This window comes from Phocoena phocoena, chromosome 9 (assembly GCF_963924675.1).
Source record: "Phocoena phocoena chromosome 9, mPhoPho1.1, whole genome shotgun sequence".
Taxonomy (NCBI): domain Eukaryota; kingdom Metazoa; phylum Chordata; class Mammalia; order Artiodactyla; family Phocoenidae; genus Phocoena; species Phocoena phocoena.
In genome coordinates, this window is record NC_089227.1 from 40,508,669 (window position 1) to 40,528,431 (window position 19,763).

Sequence of the window (19,763 nt, forward strand, 5' to 3'; positions counted from 1 at the left end):
TCCCCTCTCTTCACCAGCAGCCCTTCAGTTCACTAACACAGGACTCATGAGCCTCCCTGACACAGCAGCTGTTGCTGCTGGTAATTTCTGTGAACACCCCCCATGGCTACATTCTCCTCACACTGCTTGTGCTGATGCCGCGCCTGTCTCGTCCGGCATCACCATCCCTGCCTCTGAGTACTTGGGTTTCGGATTTGGGAAAGCAACCTTTTCACAACTCAGGCTTAAACAGCAGGTCTGCTGAAGATGAATGTTTTGTAGCCCAGTGGTGACAGGAGAGAACCCCAAGGAATCTCCCTGCTTCTTGAGACTTCAGCCCCATTATATGGGGCTTGCTTCCACCTCCAGGCCTTAGTACTTGGCATTGCTTCTGCTCAGGTGTTAACACAAGGTTTGCTCCTGCCTAAGCACCCTATGATATCTGTACCCCACCTCACTCTTATCCAAGTATTTCCTATCTTCCTTCTTTATCTTTTTCCCTCCACAGAACTTATCTTCTAATATATTTTTATAATATATCACTTACTGATTTTGTTTTTATTAGCCTCTTCCCTGGAATATAAACTCCATGAGCTTTGGGATTTTGTCAGTTTCATTCACGTTGGACCCTAGAGCGCCTGACACCAAGCAGATGCCTAATAAATATTTATTAAATGAATGAACAGTCCCTGGAAGTACAGCTTCTCACTGCTTCCCTACCACCCACCTAAGCCCCAGGTCCCCACCAGACCATCCACCTTCAGGCCGTAATGGACGCGGGTCCACGTTCTCATGCCAGGACCCAGGGCAGGACCAAATCTGAAACATACAGCCCTTCATTTCCCCAGCGAGAGGGTGAGAATTCCTCAGATCCCATCTCTGTTTGATTCCCCTTCCCATTGAAGTATGGCTTCCCCTCCTCACCCTGCCACCCCGTAGCTTACCACCAAAGCCGTTTTCTGCTTTCCTGAGCGCCGTCTTCGGCCCCAAAGCCTGTTTTGTTTAGTTAAGCGAGGAGGCATTAGACTGAGGCGGCTCCAGTGCCGTGGCAGCCGACGTAAGCAAACCAAAACCTAAGCCTGTAAATGCCTCATGGTTACGAAATCCAAACCTATGGGCAACCAATCAGAGTCAAGTAGGCTTCAAGCTGTAGCCAATCAGTAGTAATTTCCTTGCTTTGTTTCCACCTTTTCTCCATTATAGTCCCCTTGGAGTGCTCGCTTTGGCGCTGCCCAATCCAAATCGATTTTTGCTCACAAAAACTCTTAAAACTGTTAATATGCTTCTGTGTATTTTTTAACAGGACCCCGCTTTCATTTGCACTATGGTATTTAAAGTTGAAAATTATATAACCATGGAAAAGTTTAATTTTGACTATGTAATGAGAATGAATTTTTAAAAATTAAATTCATATTTATTTATGCATAAAAGTATTTGTAACCTTAAGGTTAACTGTGTAATTAACTGATACATCACACTTGAATAAAATGTCACAACAACCTTTTTAAAAAGATGTATTTTAATGAGGAAAGAGGATTAGTGAAACATTTTTGTACATATCTTTTGAGATATTAAACATTACTGTCAAATATATAGATATATATAAAAGTGGATACGAATACAAATTATTTTGTCATGAAAGAGCTGTGCTTTCAAAGGCTTTTTTTTTTTTTTTGCGGTACGCAGGCCTCTCACTGTTGCGGCCTCGCCCGTTGCGGAGCACAGGATCCAGACGCGCAGGCTCAGTGGCTATGGCTCACGGGCCTAGCCGCTCCGCGGCATGTGGGATCTTCCCGGACCGGGGCAGAACCCGTGTCCCCTGCATTGGCAGGCGGACTCTCAACCACTGCGCCACCAAGGAAGCCCCTCAAAGGCTTTTTAAAAGGCCAAAAAGGTAAAGTTTCTCCTAGAAAATTACACTTGGGACTTCCCTGGCGGTCCAGTGGTTAAGACTCTGCCTTCCAATGCAGGAGGCATGGGTTCAATCCCTGGTTGGGGAACTAAGATCCCACATGCCGTGGGGTGTGACCAAGAACTTTTTTAAAAAAAAGAAAATGACACTTAAGAGTTAATGGTATCAAAGTCACATTGGCTAAAGAAGGAAAACAGCAAACTTTTAAACCTATTTTAATGGAAACCTTACTGCAAGCATGTGATTCTTTTGAACATAACACACAGAAAGGAGAATAACCTCAAAGGCATTTATAACTTTCTTCTCTGATATATTAAAGTACAAGTTTGGCTAATCACTCCTGAATTGTAAAATTTCCTGACAAACTCCCCTAGACTGAGCAGAGCTTCTCTCCTTTAAAAGGTCATATAAAAGATATAAGCCAGGATCCAGCAGAGCTAATACTGGTCCATAACAAAAGTTTACTTTAAGTTATTTAAAAATACTAACATAAGAAAATTCCAGTTTAAAAGAAATTTCAAACCAGTACTAAGCATTAAAAAACAGCCACATGGCTGAGGTTAATTTTCTAAAGTCAAACAAACAAGCTCCCCCTTTCTCCCCACCAAACAGCAATGGGACAGCTGCCCCATAATGCTTACTTGTTTGTTTGCTTTTTCCTACAAAACTCAGTTTACCACCTGCTGGAATCCCAGCCCAGGAACCAGCCTGTGAATGTAGATGGCTCATGGCCCTGTTTTATGATGACAATTGGCGTCCCCTTGTCTCTTCCAGAAGGGTCTGTCTCAAGGTATATTTTGGCTAAAAAGAGTTTAAAAGACAAAGTGAGTTAGTTTCAATTAAAGTAAAATAACTATAGAATGAAAAGCTTGCCAATAAAAGTAATAAATCAAATTTTCATTGCCCTAAAGTAGCCAATGCTACTCCATATGAACAATTCCTTATTGTCTTCTCTCATCTGCCATGGAATGTGCATGAGAGTCTCATTATTGCCTGAAAAAATTCCAAATTTTATGGAATTATTCTTACCGAATAATTATTCTTTACTTTGCAATAATACAAAAACAAACAAACAAAAAACTGTGCCAGAAAGAACAGCATTCCTCAAAAGGAATTTATAAAACTCTAAGTTGTCGGAGCTTCAAGATGGTGGAAGAGTAAGATGCGGAGATCAACTTCCCCTCCACAAATACATCAGAAATACATATACGTGTGGAACAACTCCTACAGAACACCTGCTGAACGCTGACAGAAGACCTCAGACCTCCCAAAAGGCAAGAAACCCACCATGAACCTGGGTAGGGCAAAAGAAAAAAGAAAAAACAGAGACAGAAGAATAGGGACGGGACCTGCACCAGTGGGAGGGAGCTGTGAAAGAGGAAAAGTTTCCACTCACTAGGAAGCCCTTTCGCGGGCGGAGACTGCAGGTGGTGGAGGGTGAAAGCTTCGGAGCCACGGAGGAGAGCACAGCAACAGGGGTGCGGAGGGCAAAACGGAGAGATTCCCGCACAGAGGATCGGTGCCGACCGGCACTCACCAGCCCGAGAGGCTTGTCTGCTCACCCGCCGGGGCGGGCAGGGGCTGGGAGCTGAGGCTCGGGCTTCGGAGGTCGGATCCCAGGGAGAGGACTGGGGCTGTCTGTGTGAACACAGCCTGAAGGGGGCTAGTGAGCCATAGCTAGCCGGGAAGGAGTCCGGGAAAAGTTCTGGAGCTGCCGAAGAGGCAAGAGACTTTTTCTTGCCTCTGCTTCCTGGTGCGCGAGGAGAGGGGACTAAGAGCACTGCTTAAAGGAGCTCCAGAGACGGGCGCGAGCTGCGGCTATCAGTGCGGACCCCAGAGACGGGCATGAGTCGCTAAGGCTGCTGCTGCCGCCACCAAGAAGCCTGTGTGCGAGCACAGGTCACTCTCCACCCCTCCCCTCCCGGGAGCCTGTGCAGCCTGCCACTGCCAGGGTCCCGTGATCCGGGGACAACTTCCCCGGGAGAACACACGGCGCGCCTCAGGCTGGTGCAACGTCATGTTGGCCTCTGCCGCCGCAGGCTTGCCCCACATTCTGGACCCCTACCGGCCCCCCCTCCCCGCCCCAAGTGAGCAGAGCCCCCGAGGCAGCTGCTCCTTTAACCCTGTCCTGTCTGAGCGAAGAACAGACGCCCTCAGGCGACCTACACGCATAGGCGGGTCCAAATCCAAAGCTGAACCCCAGGAGCTGTGTGAACAAAGAAGAGAAAGGGAAATCTCCCCCAGCAGCCTCAGGAGCAGCTGATTAAATCTCCACAGTCAACTTGATGGACCCTGCATCTATGGAATACCTGAATAGGCAACGAGTCATCTCAAATTGAGGAGGCGGACTTTGGGAGCAAAGTTATATATATATATTTTTTTTTTTCCCTTTTCCTCATTTTGTGAGTGTGTATGTGTGTGATTTTGTCTGTATAGCTTTGCTTTACCATTTGTCCTAGGGTTCTGTACGTCCGTTTTTTAAATTTTTTTTTAACTTTAAAAATTTTTTTTCTTAATAATTATATTTTATTTTAATACCTATTTTATTTTATTTTATCTTCCTACTTTCTTTCTTTCTTCCTTTCTTCCTTTCTTTCTTCCTTCCTTCCTTTCTTTCTTCCTTTCTTCCTTTCTTCCTTCCTTCCTTCCTTCCTTTCTTTCTTTCTATTTATCCATTTTTTCTCCCTTTTATTCTGAGCCATGTGGATGAAAGGCTCTTGGTGCTCCAGCCAGGCATCAGGGCTGTGCCTCTGAGGTGGGAGAACCAAGTGCAGGACACTGGTCCACAAGAGACCTCCCAGCTACACATAATATCAAATTGCAAAAATCTCCCAGAGATCTCCATCTCAACACCAAGACCCAGCTTCACTCAACAACCAGCAAGTTACACTGCTGGACACCCTATGCCAAACAATTAGCAAAACAGGAACACAGCCCCATCCATTAGCAGAGAGGCTGCCTAAAATCATAATAAGGCCACAAACACCCCAAAACACACCACCAGATGTGGACCTGCCCACCAGAAAGACAAGATCCAGCCTCACACACCAAAACACAGGCACTAGTTCCCTCCACCAGGAAGCCTACACAACCCACTGGACCAACCTTAGCCACTGGGGACAGACACCAAAAACAACGGGAACTACGAACCTGCAGCCTGCGAAAAGCAGACCCCAAACACAGTAAGTTAAGCAAAATGAGAAGACAGAAAGACACACAGCAGATGAAGCAGCAAGGCAAAAACCCATCACCTAACAAATGAAGAGGAAATAGGCAGTCTACCTGAAAAAGAATTCAGAATAATGATAGTAAAGATGATCCAAAATCTTGAAAATAGAAGAGAGAAAATACAAGAAATGTTTAACAAGGACCTAGAAGAACTAAAGAGCAAACAAACAATGATGAACAACACAATAAATGAAATTAAAAATGCTCTAGAAGGGATCAATAGCAGAATAAAAGAGGCAGAAGAACGGATAAGTGACCTGGAAGATAAAATAGTGGAAATAACTACTGCAGAACAGAAAAAAGACAAAAGAATGAAAAGAACTGAGGAAAGCCTCAGAGACCTCTGGGACAAAATTAAATGCACCAACATTCAAATGATAGGGGTCCCAGAAGAAGAAGAGAAAAAGAAAGGGACTGAGAAAATATTTGAAGAGATTATAGTTGAAAACTTACCTAATATGGGAAAGGAAACAGTTAATCAAGTCCAGGAAGCACAGAGAGTCCCATACAGGATAAATCCAAGGAGAAACACTCCAAGACACATATTAATCAAAGTATCAAAAATTAAATACAAAGAAAACATATTAAAAGCAGCAAGGGAAAAACAACAAACAACACACAAGGGAATCCCCATAAGGTTAACAGCTGATCTTTCAGCAGAAACTCTGCAAGCCAGAAGGGAGTGGCAGGACATATTTAAAGTGATGAAGGAGAAAAACCTGCAACCAAGATTACCCAGCAAGGATCTCATTCAGATTTGAGGGAGAAATTAAAACCTTTACAAACGAGCAAAAGCTAAGAGAATTCAGCACCACCAAACCAGCTTTACAACAAATGCTAAAGGAACTTCTCTAGGCAGGAAACACAAGAGAAGGAAAAGACCTACAATAACAAACCCTAAACAATTAAGAAAATGGTAATAGGAACATACATATCAATAATTACCTTAAATGTAAATGGATTAAATGCTCCAACCAAAAGACATAGACTGGCTGAATGGATACAAAAACAAGACCCGTATATACGCTGTCTACAAGAGATCCACTTCAGACTTAGGGACACATACAGACTGAAAGTGAGGGGATGGAAAAAGATTCCATGCAAATGGAAATCAAAAGAAAGCTGGAGTAGCAATTCTCATGTAAGATAAAATAGACTTTAAAATAAAGACTATTACAAGAGACAAAGAAGGACACTACATAATAATCAAGGGATTGATCCAAGAAGAATATATAACAATTGTACATATTTATGCACCCAACATAGGAGCACCTCAACACATAAGGCAAATACTAACAGCCAGGGCTTCCCTGGTGGTGCAGTGGTTGAGAGTCCACCTGCTCATGCAGGGAACACAGGTTCATGCCCCGGTCCAGGAAGATCCCATATGCCGTGGAGCGGCTGGGCCCGTGAGTCATGGCCGCTGAGCCTGCGCATCTGGAGCCTGTGCTCCGCAATGGGAGAGGCCACAACCGTGAGAGGCCTGCGTACCGCAAAAAGAAAAAAAAAAAAAATACTAACAGCCATTATAGGGGAAATTGACAGTAACACAATCATAGTAGGGGACTTTAACACCCCACTTTTACCAATGGACAGATCATCCAAAATGAAAATAAATAAGGAAACACAAGATTTAAATAACACATTAAACAAGATGGACTTAATTGATATTTATAGGACATTCCATTGAAAAACAACAGAATACACACTCTTCTCAAGTGCTCATGGAACATTCTCCAGGATAGATCAGATCCTGGGTCACAAATCAAGCCTTGGTAAATTTAAGAAAATTGAAATGGTATCAAGTATCTTTTCCGACTACAACGCTATGAGACTAGATATGAATTACAGGAAACAATCTGTAAAATGTACAAACACATGGAGGCTAAACAATACACTACTTAATAACCAAGAGATCACTGAAGATATCAAAGAGGGAATCAAAAAATACCTAGAAACAAAAGACACTGAAAACACGTTGACCCAAAACCTGTGGGATGCAGCAAAAGCAGTTCTAAGAGGGAAGTTTATAGCAATACAATCCTACCTTAAGAAACAAGAAACGTCTCAAATAATCAACCTAACCTTACACCTAAAGCAATTAGAGAAAGAAGAACAAAATAACCCCAAAGTGAGCAGAAGGAAAGAAATCATAAAGATCAGATCAGAAATAAATCAAAAAGAAATGAAGGAAATGATAATTAACTTAATTGTGATTAAAAAGATCAATAAAACTAAACGCTGGTTCTTTGAGAAGATAAACAAAATTGATAAACCATTAGCCAGACTCATCAAGAAAAAAGGGAGAAGACTTAAGTCATTAGAATTAGAAAGGAAAAAGGAGAAGTAACAACTGACACTGCAAAAATACAAAAGATCATGAGAGATTACTAAAGCAACTCTATGTCAATAAAATGGACAATCTGGAAGAAATGGACAAATTCTTAGACATGCACAACCTTCTAAGACTGAATCAGGAAGAAATAGAAAATATGAACTGACCAATCACAAGCACTGAATTTGAAACTGTGATTAAAAATCTTCCAACAAACAAAAGCCCAGGACCAGATGGCTTCACAGGTGAATTCTATCAAACATTTAGAAAAGAGCTAACACCCATCTTTCTCAAACTCTTCCAAAATATAGCAGAGGGAGGAACACTACCAAACTCATTCTATGAGGCCACCATCTCACTGATAACAAAACCAGACAAAGATGTCACAAAGAAAGAAAACTACACGCCAATATCACTGATGAACATAGATGCAAAAATCCTCAACAAAATACTAGCAAACAGAATCCAACAGCACATTAAAAGGATCATACACCATGATCAAGTGGGGTTTATCCCAGGAATGCAAGGATTCTTCAATATACCCAAATCAATCAATGTGATACACCATATTAAGAAATTGAAGAATAAAAACCATATGATCATCTCAATAGATGCAGAGAAAGCTTTCGACAAAATTCAACACCCATTTATGATAAAAACCCTGCAAAAGCAGGCATAGAGGGAACTTTCCTCAGCATAATAAAGCCAAATATGACAAACCCACACCCAACATCATCCTCAATGGTGAAAAACTGAAACCATTTCCACTAAGATCAGGAACAAGACAAGGTTGCCCACTCTCACCACTATTATTCAACATACTTTTGGAAGTTTTAGCCACAGCAATCAGAGAAAAATAGAAATAAAAGGAATCCAAGTCGGACAAGAAGAAAAAAAGCTGTCACTGTTTGCAGATGACATGATCCTATACATCGAGAATCCTAAAGATGCTACCAGAAAACTACTAGAGCTAATCAATGAATTTGGTAAAGTAGCAGGATACAAAATTAATGCACAGAAATTTCTGGCATTCCTATACACTAATGATGAAAAATCTGAAAGTGAAATTAAGAAAACACTCCCATTTACACTGCAACAAAAAGAATAAAATACCTAGGAATAAACCTACTGAAGGAGACAAAAGACCTGTATGCAGAAAATTATAAGACACTGATGAAAGAAATTAAAGATGATAGAAATAGATGGTGAGATATACCATGTTCTTGGATTGGAAGAATTAACATTGTGAAAATGACTCTACTACCCAAAGCAATCTACAGATTCAATGCAATCCCTATCAAACTACCACTGGCATTTTTCACAGAACTAGAACAAAAAGTTTCACAATTTGTATGGAAACACAAAAGACCCCGAATAGCCACAGCAATCTTGAGAAAGAAAAACGGAGCTGGAGGAATCAGGCTCCCTGACTTCAGACTATACTACAAAGCTACTGTAATCAAGACAGTATGGTCCTGGCACAAAAACAGGAATATAGATCAATGGAACAGGATAGAAAGCCCAGAGATAAACCCATGCACATATGGTCACCTTATCTTTGATAAAGAGGGCAAGAATATACAGTGGAGAAAAGACAGCCTCTTCAATAAGTGGTGCTGGGAAAACTGGACAGGTGCGTGTAAAAGAATGAAATTAGAACACTCTCTAACACCATACACAAAAATAAACTCACAATGGATTAAATACCTAAATGTAAGGCCAGACACTATAAAACTCTTAGAGGAAAACATAGGCAGAACACTCTATGACATAAATCACAGCAAATTCCTTTTTGACCCACCTCCTAGAGAAATGGCCATAAAAACGAAAATAAACAAGTGGGACCTAATGAAACTTAAAAGCTTTTGCAAAGCAAAGGAAACCATAAACAAAATGAAAAGACAGACTTCGGAATAGGAGAAAATATTTGCAAATGAAGCAACTGACAAAGGATTAATCTCCAAAATTTACAAGCATCTCATGCAGCTCAATATCAAAACAACAAACTAATCCAAAAATGGGCAGAAGACCTAAATAGACATTTCTCCAAAGAAGATATACAGATTGCGAAGAAACACATGAAAGAATGCTCAACATCATTAATCTTTAGAGAAATGTAAATCAAAACTACAATGCAATATCATCTCACACTGGTCAGAATGGCCATCATTAAAAAATCTACAAACAATAAATGCTGCAGAGGGTGTGGAGAAAAGGGAACCCTCTTGCACTGTTGGTGGGAATGTAAATTGATACAGCCACTATGGAGAACAGTATGGAGGTTCCTTAAAAAACTAAAAATAGAACTACCATATGACCCAGCAATCCCACTACTGGGCATATACCCTGAGAAAACCATAATTCAAAAAGAGTCATGTACCAAAATGTTCATTGCAGCTCTATTTACAATAGCCAGGACATGGAAGCAACCTAAGTATCCATCAACAGATGAATGGATAAAGAAGATGTGGCACATATATACAATGGAATATTAGTCAGCCATAAAAAGAAACGAAATTGAGTTATTTGTAGTGAGGTGGATGGACCTAGAGTCTGTCATACAGAGTGAAGTAAGTCAGAAAGAGAAAAACAAATACCGTTTGCTAACATATATATATACAATCTAAGAAAGAAAAAGGTCATGAAGAACCTAGGGGCAAGATGGGAATAAAGACACAGACCTACTACAGAATAGACTTGAGGATATGGGGAGAGGGAATGGTAAGCTGTGACAAATTGAGAGAGTGGCATGGACATATATACACTACCAAATGTAAAACAGATAGCTAGTGGGAAGCATAGCACAGGGTGATCAGCTCAGTGCTTTGTGACCACCTACAGGGGTGGGATAGGGATGGTGGGAGGGAGGGAGACGCAAGAGGGAAGAGATATGGTAACATATGTATATGTATAACTGATTCACTTTGTCATAAAGCAGAAACTAACACACCATTGTAAAGAAATTATATTCCAATAATGATGTTTAAAAAAATCTAAGTTATCACAGTTATGGAGGCTTTACTATTTCCATAATAAAAAAGTGTTTAAGTGAATTAGAAATTTTCAGAATAAATTGATATAATTACATCCTAAATTAGATAACAAAATATGTTTTTCTTGTTCCTTTTCTGAAATTCTTCATTTAAAAAAAATTCCATTACTCTTCAGTTCTGAAGATGAAAGCTAAGATTCTTCTTGGTTTTGATATGTGGTTTTGGAGGATGTGGTGAAAAGAGAAGTCAGGAACTTGGTAACACCTGTTCAGAATTACTGTCATAATTCCCTATGGGATCTAGCTTACCCGACTTCAGAGATTCTGATTTCTCAACTTCATTGGCATCTTTTCCAATCCAAATAAAAATCTGAAAAATGAAGCAATAATAATACACATTGTTTTGGGAGTGTAGATGTTGTGCAAGCCGTATGCAAAGTGCTTCTCATACAATCCCACTTAATCTTCACAGCAACCTCAAAGTCAGGGGTGTGGTGATGGAGGTGCAGAGAGGTTCAATCACTTTCCTAATGTATACACTTACTAAGAGACCCTAAATTTATATCCAGCCAGTTTGACTCCAGATTTCACATTCTGGTATTTTAAGTTTATATAGTATTTTCTAGTTATTAAGTGAGCTTTCCTTAAAACCACACATTGGCTGGTTTTTTGCACCCAACCCTGGGGTGTGTAAGGCAGTCAGTATCCCCATACTATTATCCTGGGGGAACCATATGTAGCTTGTTTGTGGGCACCCCAGACTCCCTTTAGGATCCCCTAACTTAGTCCTAGGGTTCTTGTCCTATGGTATTGTATCCTGTCACACTTTGGTAAAAGTGCTATAATGTTTAATATTTAAATACTGATTCTTAAAAACAGATATATGTTCTGTATGTATCCTTCTTGTCAAATGTGTAGGTTTTCTGCTTCAATGATGACAAATTCTCCTGAATTCCCTTATATTTAAATCACTTTAAAATCACTTGTTGGCAGAGAAATTTTGGTCAAATTAGTTTTGATTACATTCTAATGCATACTGAAAGTGTTAGAATATTTGCTTGCAGGCACAGAACAAACCATGACAGCATGGCCATGTAGATGAAAAGTATGATTGAAAAACAAATGAAATGTAGTACAGGAAATATTCTGAAGTATCCATGATTATGGAAGCAACAGAGCTCACTACAAATGGAAAAGATTAAATTCTTCTGAAAAAGGAAACATTCTTATAATTCTTAAATACACAAAGGTGTTTTATTGACATAAGGTTTTAAATTTCATATCTAGAAATAAGTGATCCATTCACTTAGGGAGAATCTGTGACTAGATCCCAAACTCAGATATGGTAATTCTAGACCAAGAAGCTAAGTTGTAATATAACTGAATGACTTAGCAAGTAAGAACAAACCTAAAAGTAACAAGTCTCTGTGGTTGACTCTAAGACTAGGCCTAATTCAGATAAGTGTTTTATAATTGTTCTATACGATTTAGCTCCTAATATATTTATTTTTCCCTTTCACAGGAGAAAACAACTAACAGATGTGACATATAAAATCGCCATTAATTTTCTATCAAATAAAGATATATACATAACAGTAATATATTTTACTGTGTAGATTCAAAACTATTCTGTGTCTATTCCTTCCCCAGGGAAGGGGTTTCCTAGGATTTCTTGTCAAATTTCAAGAGAAATTCTGAATATTTTGGTCTTTCTGAGGCATCGTACCCCCCATGCACTGCAACCAACTAATGCATTTATTACTTAAATGAGTGGATGAATGAATGTATGAATAAATTAGGAATGAGTGAATTTTACAAATAAATGAAAAGTAGGGGTTTTTTTGGCCAAAACTATACAGCCAAAGATGGTAGCCGTGGAATTATTTCCATATTCAGAAACCAACTTGCCACACTGGTTTTATTTTTTGCCAAACTGTGGAGAGTTTCTTTTAAATACAGCCTAAATCCATGGGTCCGTTTATTATTAGACTTGCTATTTCTCAAAGCAGTTTGTGTCAGGTCCCAACTATAAGTACACTCTCTTCCTGTTCCACTCTCTTACCTGTTCCCAAGCATCTAGTAACATGACATCATCTTCTGCTAAATCATCCTGGGTGAACTCTCCTGGAACCTCTTCAACCTGAAATGTATAAAAAAGCTTTATAACCAAGCAGTTAAGCAGTGATTTTTCTAATATACAGGATATAAATGCCTTGCATTATTTGGAGCATAGCAAAAAGAAAAGTTTGGTAGCCATTTTTTTCTTCCTTTTGGGCAGTTAAAGATTTAAATAATTGTTTATCTGTTTAATCAGGTATCACAAACTCAGGGTGTCTTATTTGGGGAGGACAGTGGTTAACATAAACATTGCATATGGCCTTAGAGAGACCATGTACAGTCAATCTGGCCACAATTGTCTCTAATTCCACTTCCTTATGACAAGTTGCTTCACAGATTTCTGTTTCCTTCCTAGCTCCTAAAGATATTTAAGTTTATGATCTGGGTATTAAATCGTCTTTCATTTTGTAGGTCAAGATTATTTTAATAAAATCAGTAAGTCTGGTCATCTTTATGAATCAATCATTTTCCATAAGATGATATTATAACAATATTCCATATGCAAAGCTTCATTATTTTTATTTTAAATGGGTTAAATTGTGTTCTCCGTAGTTAACATTAAAGGGTAATGGGGAGGGTTAGTTTAATGCACCCATTACCAGCAGGCATGCATTAATCTAAAGTTCAAATTTTTAAAAAGAATTCTGGATGAAACCCCCCCTGATCATTAGGAAGGTATGGTAGATTGGATTATGGTTTGCTCCTTCCCTCTACTGTGTGACTCTGCAGGTGAAGTTGACTGTGGCCTTGCCCTTGTCATACTAGCAAATGCGACTCAGGGGCCCTCCTGTGCTCCTGGGCTCTGTCCTGGGAAGAAGAGGCATGACCCCAACCTGAAGCCCCCTAAGCATGATAATACCTGTTTGTTGTAATCTGATTACATTTTGAGACTGTTACACAAAAAACAAACAAACACTAACCATTTACAGCGGGCAAATTTGTTTATATTTTCTTTTTACAGAATAATTACCAATTACGTAATGCTTAAAAAAAGCGAAAACCTTAAATATCACTTACTCCATGCCTGGCACTGTTGTTTATATGCAACAACTAATTTAATATTCACAACAACCCTATGAAGTAGGTACTAGGATTATCCCCATTTTTCAGATGAGAAAATTATAGCACAGAGAGGGTAAGTAACCAGCCTAGGGTCACACAGCCAGTAAATAATATCGCCAAGTAAGTGATATCAAACAGGCAGAATGGTTCTAAAAGCTGTGCTTTTAACCAATAGGCTCTGTCTTGTATGAATCTACATGTCTAAAGCCTGCTTTCTGATGATGAGATCAAACACTTGTTAGTAACACTCCTTTTCCTTAAAATGTGAAGGGATTAGCGTTCCAAATATCAAACAAGAAAATGAGTAGGTGTAAAGGAAAAGTATATTTCTCTTAAATATGTGAATGACAAAACCCAAAAACTAATAGATTTTTTTAACATAAGAACAAAGCCTAGGTGTTATTTTTTAAACATATATCTCCATTGGAAACAAACATGTTATTTACAGCATTATTAGTAGATAATACTAATAAGAAATTATAGGAGCATATGCTGAAAAAGCCATTGTTTGGATGCAATATAAAATCAGCAGTCAAAAGAGTAAAACAGGGCTTCCCTGGTGGTGCAGGGGTTGAGAGTCCGCCCGCCTTTGCAGGGGACACGGGTTCGTACCCCGGTCCGGGAAGATCCCACATGCCGCAGAGCGGCTGGGCCCATGAGCCATGGCCGCTGAGCCTGCGCCTCCGGAGCCTGTGCTCCACAATGGGAGAGACCACAACAGTGAGAGGCCCGCGTACCGCAAAAAAAAAAAAAAAAAAAAAGATTTTAAAACAACAGATTTTTCTGACAGCAAATTTATAAGATATATGGATTTCCTGCAAAGTAGGTGAACAACTGTGGTGCCTAATATTTATCACAATCCACCATTTAAATCTTTAATTTTTAGGTCAAATCACATGTAAGCTTCAAGTGTGGTTCACACATGAGCAGTTTCTTCTTCAAAGCATTTTATTTCAAGCATGCAATGTAACCTGGGAAAATACTTACTAAATTGTCATGTGTGCATTGAAAAGTAAAGCTTGTATTTACTAAGACTTGGTGACCAAATCTTTAGTTCAGATTTTATAGGCAAGGAATTTGTTCTTTAAATGAAAGATTTACACAAAAACTTAGTATGTCAAACAGAAAAAGCAGAATTTTTGATTAAACTGAGATGAGGGGCCACAGCCCAGGATATTTTAGAGACCCGTAGACAATCACTCTTGTACACAAATACTTTGAATTGCCTAGAATTCAAAGCTTGTGAATGGGACTATGACATAAAATACTCCTGCTGATTTCAGTTAATTTGCAGGTGTGTATATAGCTTTCTGTGATTCCTGCCCAAGGATCATAATATTTCCATAATATTTTTTATTCCATCAACATGGTGAAACTTTTTATTCCCGTGGGAAACTGCAGTGTAAAATTTACATAGTTTGATCAGAGAAACCACTATTGTTGCGTACAGAAAGCATCAAATCATTAAATAAGCAAATCCAACCACACGCATATTCATACCGAAATGACCACATGCTGACACTGGTGCAAAGTAGCTGATATATTTAAGAGCAGCTTGATTAATACAGTACATTACAGTATTCCGATGCTTTCACGTCCATTACGTCACTGGCTCTTAAACCAACCCTGCGTGGAGCAAAGATTGTCACTTGTGGTTTGCAGGTAAACTAAAACTGAGAATCAGGGCAGGGACGCTTTAGAGCCACACAAGAAGGCTTCTCTCTCCCACTGCTGCTGATTCCACCCCAGGGTTTCACGGGACACTTACAATGAATCTTCCAGTTTTGTTGGAGCAGGCGTAAAGCCGAGGTGGATGGTCTTCAGCCTGGGTTTCTAGCAGGGGAGAGGTCTGGTAGTCTTTTTTCCCTCCAAGGGAATTCCAAAACTCCTCTGTGGAAAACACAAGTTAGCCAGTGCATTTTCAGAAGCACATGGTCGGTACTGCTTTACCGTAACAAATAATTGTATCTCACTTCAACTTCACTGTTAAGAAGTTACTTAAATAGAGCAGGAGAAGTTACTTAAATATAGTTGGTACCATCACCCATTTTTGCAACTAGTGAATGGGTTCTTAATGTCCTACAACCATTACAAAGTTCCTATTTATGACAGAAATAAATAAATTACATGATTAGCAAGCATGCCAAATATAAGTTCTGGCTAGTGTCCTTGGCCTCACCTATACACACCTGGTTCCTTGCCTTCCTGAATCCTCGTGGTTTTACATTTGAGGACACTTGCCATATACTCTGCTCCCTTCTCCTCCTCCTGGCTGGCCCCTCTTCCTCTCCAGATGTAGCCATTATTTTGTCGTAGTTTCAGGACAAAAACATCATTGGAATTCAATGACTCTGCATCAACATCTACCTAGAGTATGAAGAAAAAGAACACAATGATGTAAATTCATTGCTGCTCCCTCAATAAACATGTCCAGGAAGCTGCGACAGTGCCAAACCGCCTACAGACTTCTGTCCTGACCCAGGATATTAATTCAGGGGGCACCAGGATACGCCCAGGGGGTTAGAAACATTAGGAGCACGTTGCGCTGTGTCACTTACGCTCACCCGCCCGAAGACAGTAGCACAAGGCTCTGAGAATAAAATAAGGCAAACTTAAGTGATACATAACAAGGATAATATTCAAAGAGACCACAAGAAGGAGGATGGGCTATAACTGATGTTTGGAAAGAGGTTGAAAAGAAATATACGTTTATATTCACAAATGATAAACGTAAAGCACAGTGTTCAGTTTTTCTCTCCCTCCACTAAAGAGGTTTGTCAAATAATCCAAGGGACACAGAAAAATCATAAAACAGGGACTGATATCTAATACAGACAAAGAGATAATAACATTGATTCACTGAAAGGTTCTCCAGGCTCAGATAAATTATAGCTCAAATTATAAGAGACTGTTTATAGGGGGTTAAAAATACAGCACTGACATACCCTCTTCCTTTCAACTGAGAAGCTGTGGACACCGTCTGGGATGAGCCAGAGGAGCACAGCTCCAGTCAGTGTGGCTACAGAGTGAGTGAGAGGCACCTGGCTGAGACCAGACTCCAGCCTGAGGGTGAGGCTGACAGTGGAGCATCGGGGCAGAGACAAGGCGTGTGCGGAGTCTCAGGCTTGGGAGTGAGTCTGAGGTCCTACGATGGGCTTGTGCCTTTGACTGCATCTATGATCTTGTCATTTTGTGTCTCTGCACTGGCCTCTTTGAGACCCTCTGTCTGACTACAGGATTGTATGATTGTGACAGTATGCATATGACTTTCTGTGGGACTCCATGTGAGGTGTGCTAACAGGGAGATGAAGAAGAACCAGGAAACAAGACTGTGATAGAGCAGCCATGAGAGAGGAAGAAATCAAGAGTGTGGTGTCCTGAGGGCAAGTGAAGAGAGTGCCTCAAGAAGGAGCTGGCGATCGGCTGTCCAAATGATGCCGTTTGACCAACTGTGGCGAGCTGCCAGAGGAAGGCATCAACCATGTGGAGAGTTGGGTTTCACCAGGCTCGTCAGGACCCTGTCCCCAGAGAGAGCACTAGAGGAGCAATGAACAGCTGCTGGAAATTTTAAAGATGTGTCCCAGGTGTTGGGAACACTCAGAGAAGTGCTTATCATCCTCTTTCAGTAGGAAGGAGGCTCCATGGACCAAGCTCAAAGGAATCTATCAGATGTGATGATGGAGATTTACAGGAACTATGACTTCCAATTTCTAATCCAAATGTCTCCTTACTGGTTCGGAGGAAAGAGCTTGGATGATGGAGAGACAGGTGACAAGAGGTCCATACCCAGACTGGTGTGGGATCCTGGTGGTAGTTCCAAAATAGAACATAAGAAAGCTTTAGCCTCCCAGGAGATGAAAACAGAAAGCCTTATAAACAATGTTTCGACTAGCGCATTTCAGAGAGGCTAGGAATGCAAAGGCTGGTTTGGGAGGCTGCAAGAAAACAAAGAATCTGCAACGCAAGAAGCTCATGATGCCCCCTAAAGAAGTACCCCCTGGGAAGAGACCAGGACCATAACGATTCTCCTTGACTCTTGCATCTGAAATCAACTGAGAGGGCCTGTAGATGAAGGCTTCACCGTCCATTTGATAGATTAAAAAAAGTAGTCATAATTGAACACATGAGAATCCATGCACAGAATGTTCTGGATGAGATCAATACCTAATGGCGTTTAAATTATATGACTGAATGAGATCACTCTGAAGAGGGCCAGGACTGAGCCTCGGAGGGTTCAAGAGCTTACAGGACGAGCAGAGGAGGAGAATCCAGCAAAGCTGGTTGGGAGTGAGAATACTCTTCAGAAGAGTGGCCCTCAAGTGTGGAAGAAATCCTGCTAAGTGAGGGGTTCCAGAAGCCTCGTAAAAAGATAGCGTTCTGAGAAGACAGAAAAGGGTGGCTCTAGCAAATGCTAGCAGGAGGCTGAGAAAAGCGGGGTCAGACATGAGGCTTTTGACGGCGAAAGGCAGGGCTTTGGCAAACTAGATAAAGCCCATCCGGCTGGAGGGGCAGGAGGCGATGACGGAGTGGAGTCCAGTACAGGACCACAAGTGTGAGATGAAGTGGAGTCAAGACACAACTGTTGGATGAGAGGAGCCAAAGTGATGGAGACGGTGAGACAATGACTGAAGCCACCAAACAATAAGAGGGGAAGGACCGGACCGGGAGCTCAGCAGACGACAGCACAGGGGGATGGGGGAAGGAGACGGATAAGAAGAACTCAAAAGGGCAAGGGTCGAGCAAGGAGGGGACCCCACCACCGGTCCCTGGTCAGTGGGCACTGGGGGAAAATACAACTTCCACTTGAGAAGGCTGTATGGGAATCTGCGTCCTCAGAACACAGCCATGGAGCAAGAAGGCGGGGTGGCTTAGAGAACAGGTTGAGGGGGGAGGGATGCTGTGACCCACCTGGTTTTAAGGGCTCACCTGAACAACCTGGCAAATGGTCCAGGTTTGGGGACATACAGAGAGTGCAGGGCAGTTAGGGGTGACTTGGGACACTTGGGTTTCAACGGTGACTAAGGTGACCGGGTTATGAAGTGTGATGAATCCTCCCTGAAGTCAAAGCACTCAGCCATTTAAAAACTTGGGCCGCTGGCCTTGCCCATACCTGGTGGTCTTGTGGTCTGACACTGTGATCTGGGGTTTGACTTCTTTCACAGCTGCTGTCAGAGACAGCTTGTGTGGCCTTAACAGCTGAGTTATGGTTCCGGCCCAGTGTGGTGAAACTTGCTTTCCATGGTCCTCACACTTGTACAAATAACGGCCCTCCCTCTTGAATTTTCCTAGTGTGGTCACCTGACCATCACCCTCAATCCATCTTCCCCCAGGCCTTTCAAGACAGAGCTTAAGCTGCCTCACACCTTTGACCGCTTGATTTGTTACATTATTCTTAAAATTCATTTGTTTTGTTATAAGCTAGTTGAAAAATATGAGAGGCCTGGTATCTGAAGTTAACTTTTTACTTGATTCTCCTGCTTTTAATATTTTTTATGGTGAACGCTGGATTAATTATAGAAATAAAGGGGGTTTACTTGCCAATTTTTTTAAAGACTAGTATTTGTTGATGGCTCAGGTCCACTGGGAAGCCCATGAGCAGGGCAGGTTTTACTGAACGCATGATGTTACCTCCACAATTCTGGTGATCGATGCCAGGTTTCTTCGGACTTGAAAGAGGCGTGTTGGGGGGGCCGGCACCTGACCTCCTTTCTTTGATGTTCCGTTCTTGTAAATAATGAGCGGTTTGTCTTTGAACAAACTCAGCAGGTGAGCAGGTTCTTTGCCTTGGGAGACTCGGATCTGGGGGCGGCGGGGATAAAAGAAATTAATAAAGAGCGCAGTGAAAGAAGGCCGTATTTCCAAAGGCGTCCTTATTTTTCTCTTTGAAAACAAAATTAAAAATATATAAAAAGTCAAAAAAAATATATAAAAAGTCAAGAGCCGGAGGAACGATGAATCAACAGAAAATATAGGTTAATGATAATCAAACAGAGCTTCCTCTGTTACTCCATTCGTTAGGGACCATTCGTTACTCCAGACACAGCACCTTCTCGGGGGACACAGCACCACACTGCACCGCTTTCTGCTTCCAGAAAGCACAAAGTTTCAAGTCTGTTCATTTACATCTCCAAAAGGGG

General features: G+C 41.1%; 1 protein-coding gene across 1 annotated transcript in view; it reads right to left on the reverse strand.

Moving 5' to 3' along the window:
* Positions 1–2,283: 2,283 nt before the first annotated feature.
* SCIN (scinderin) overlaps positions 2,284–19,763 on the reverse strand; it is a 79,653-nt gene continuing 62,173 nt past the window's right edge. The window contains exons 11-16 of the mRNA XM_065884218.1: positions 19,255–19,425; positions 15,816–15,993; positions 15,395–15,516; positions 12,509–12,586; positions 10,756–10,816; positions 2,284–2,692 (exon numbers count right to left, since the gene is read on the reverse strand). Coding sequence (XP_065740290.1) covers positions 2,565–2,692; positions 10,756–10,816; positions 12,509–12,586; positions 15,395–15,516; positions 15,816–15,993; positions 19,255–19,425 — 738 coding nt within the window. The 3' untranslated portion in view covers positions 2,284–2,564. The remainder of the gene's footprint in view (positions 2,693–10,755; positions 10,817–12,508; positions 12,587–15,394; positions 15,517–15,815; positions 15,994–19,254; positions 19,426–19,763) is intronic.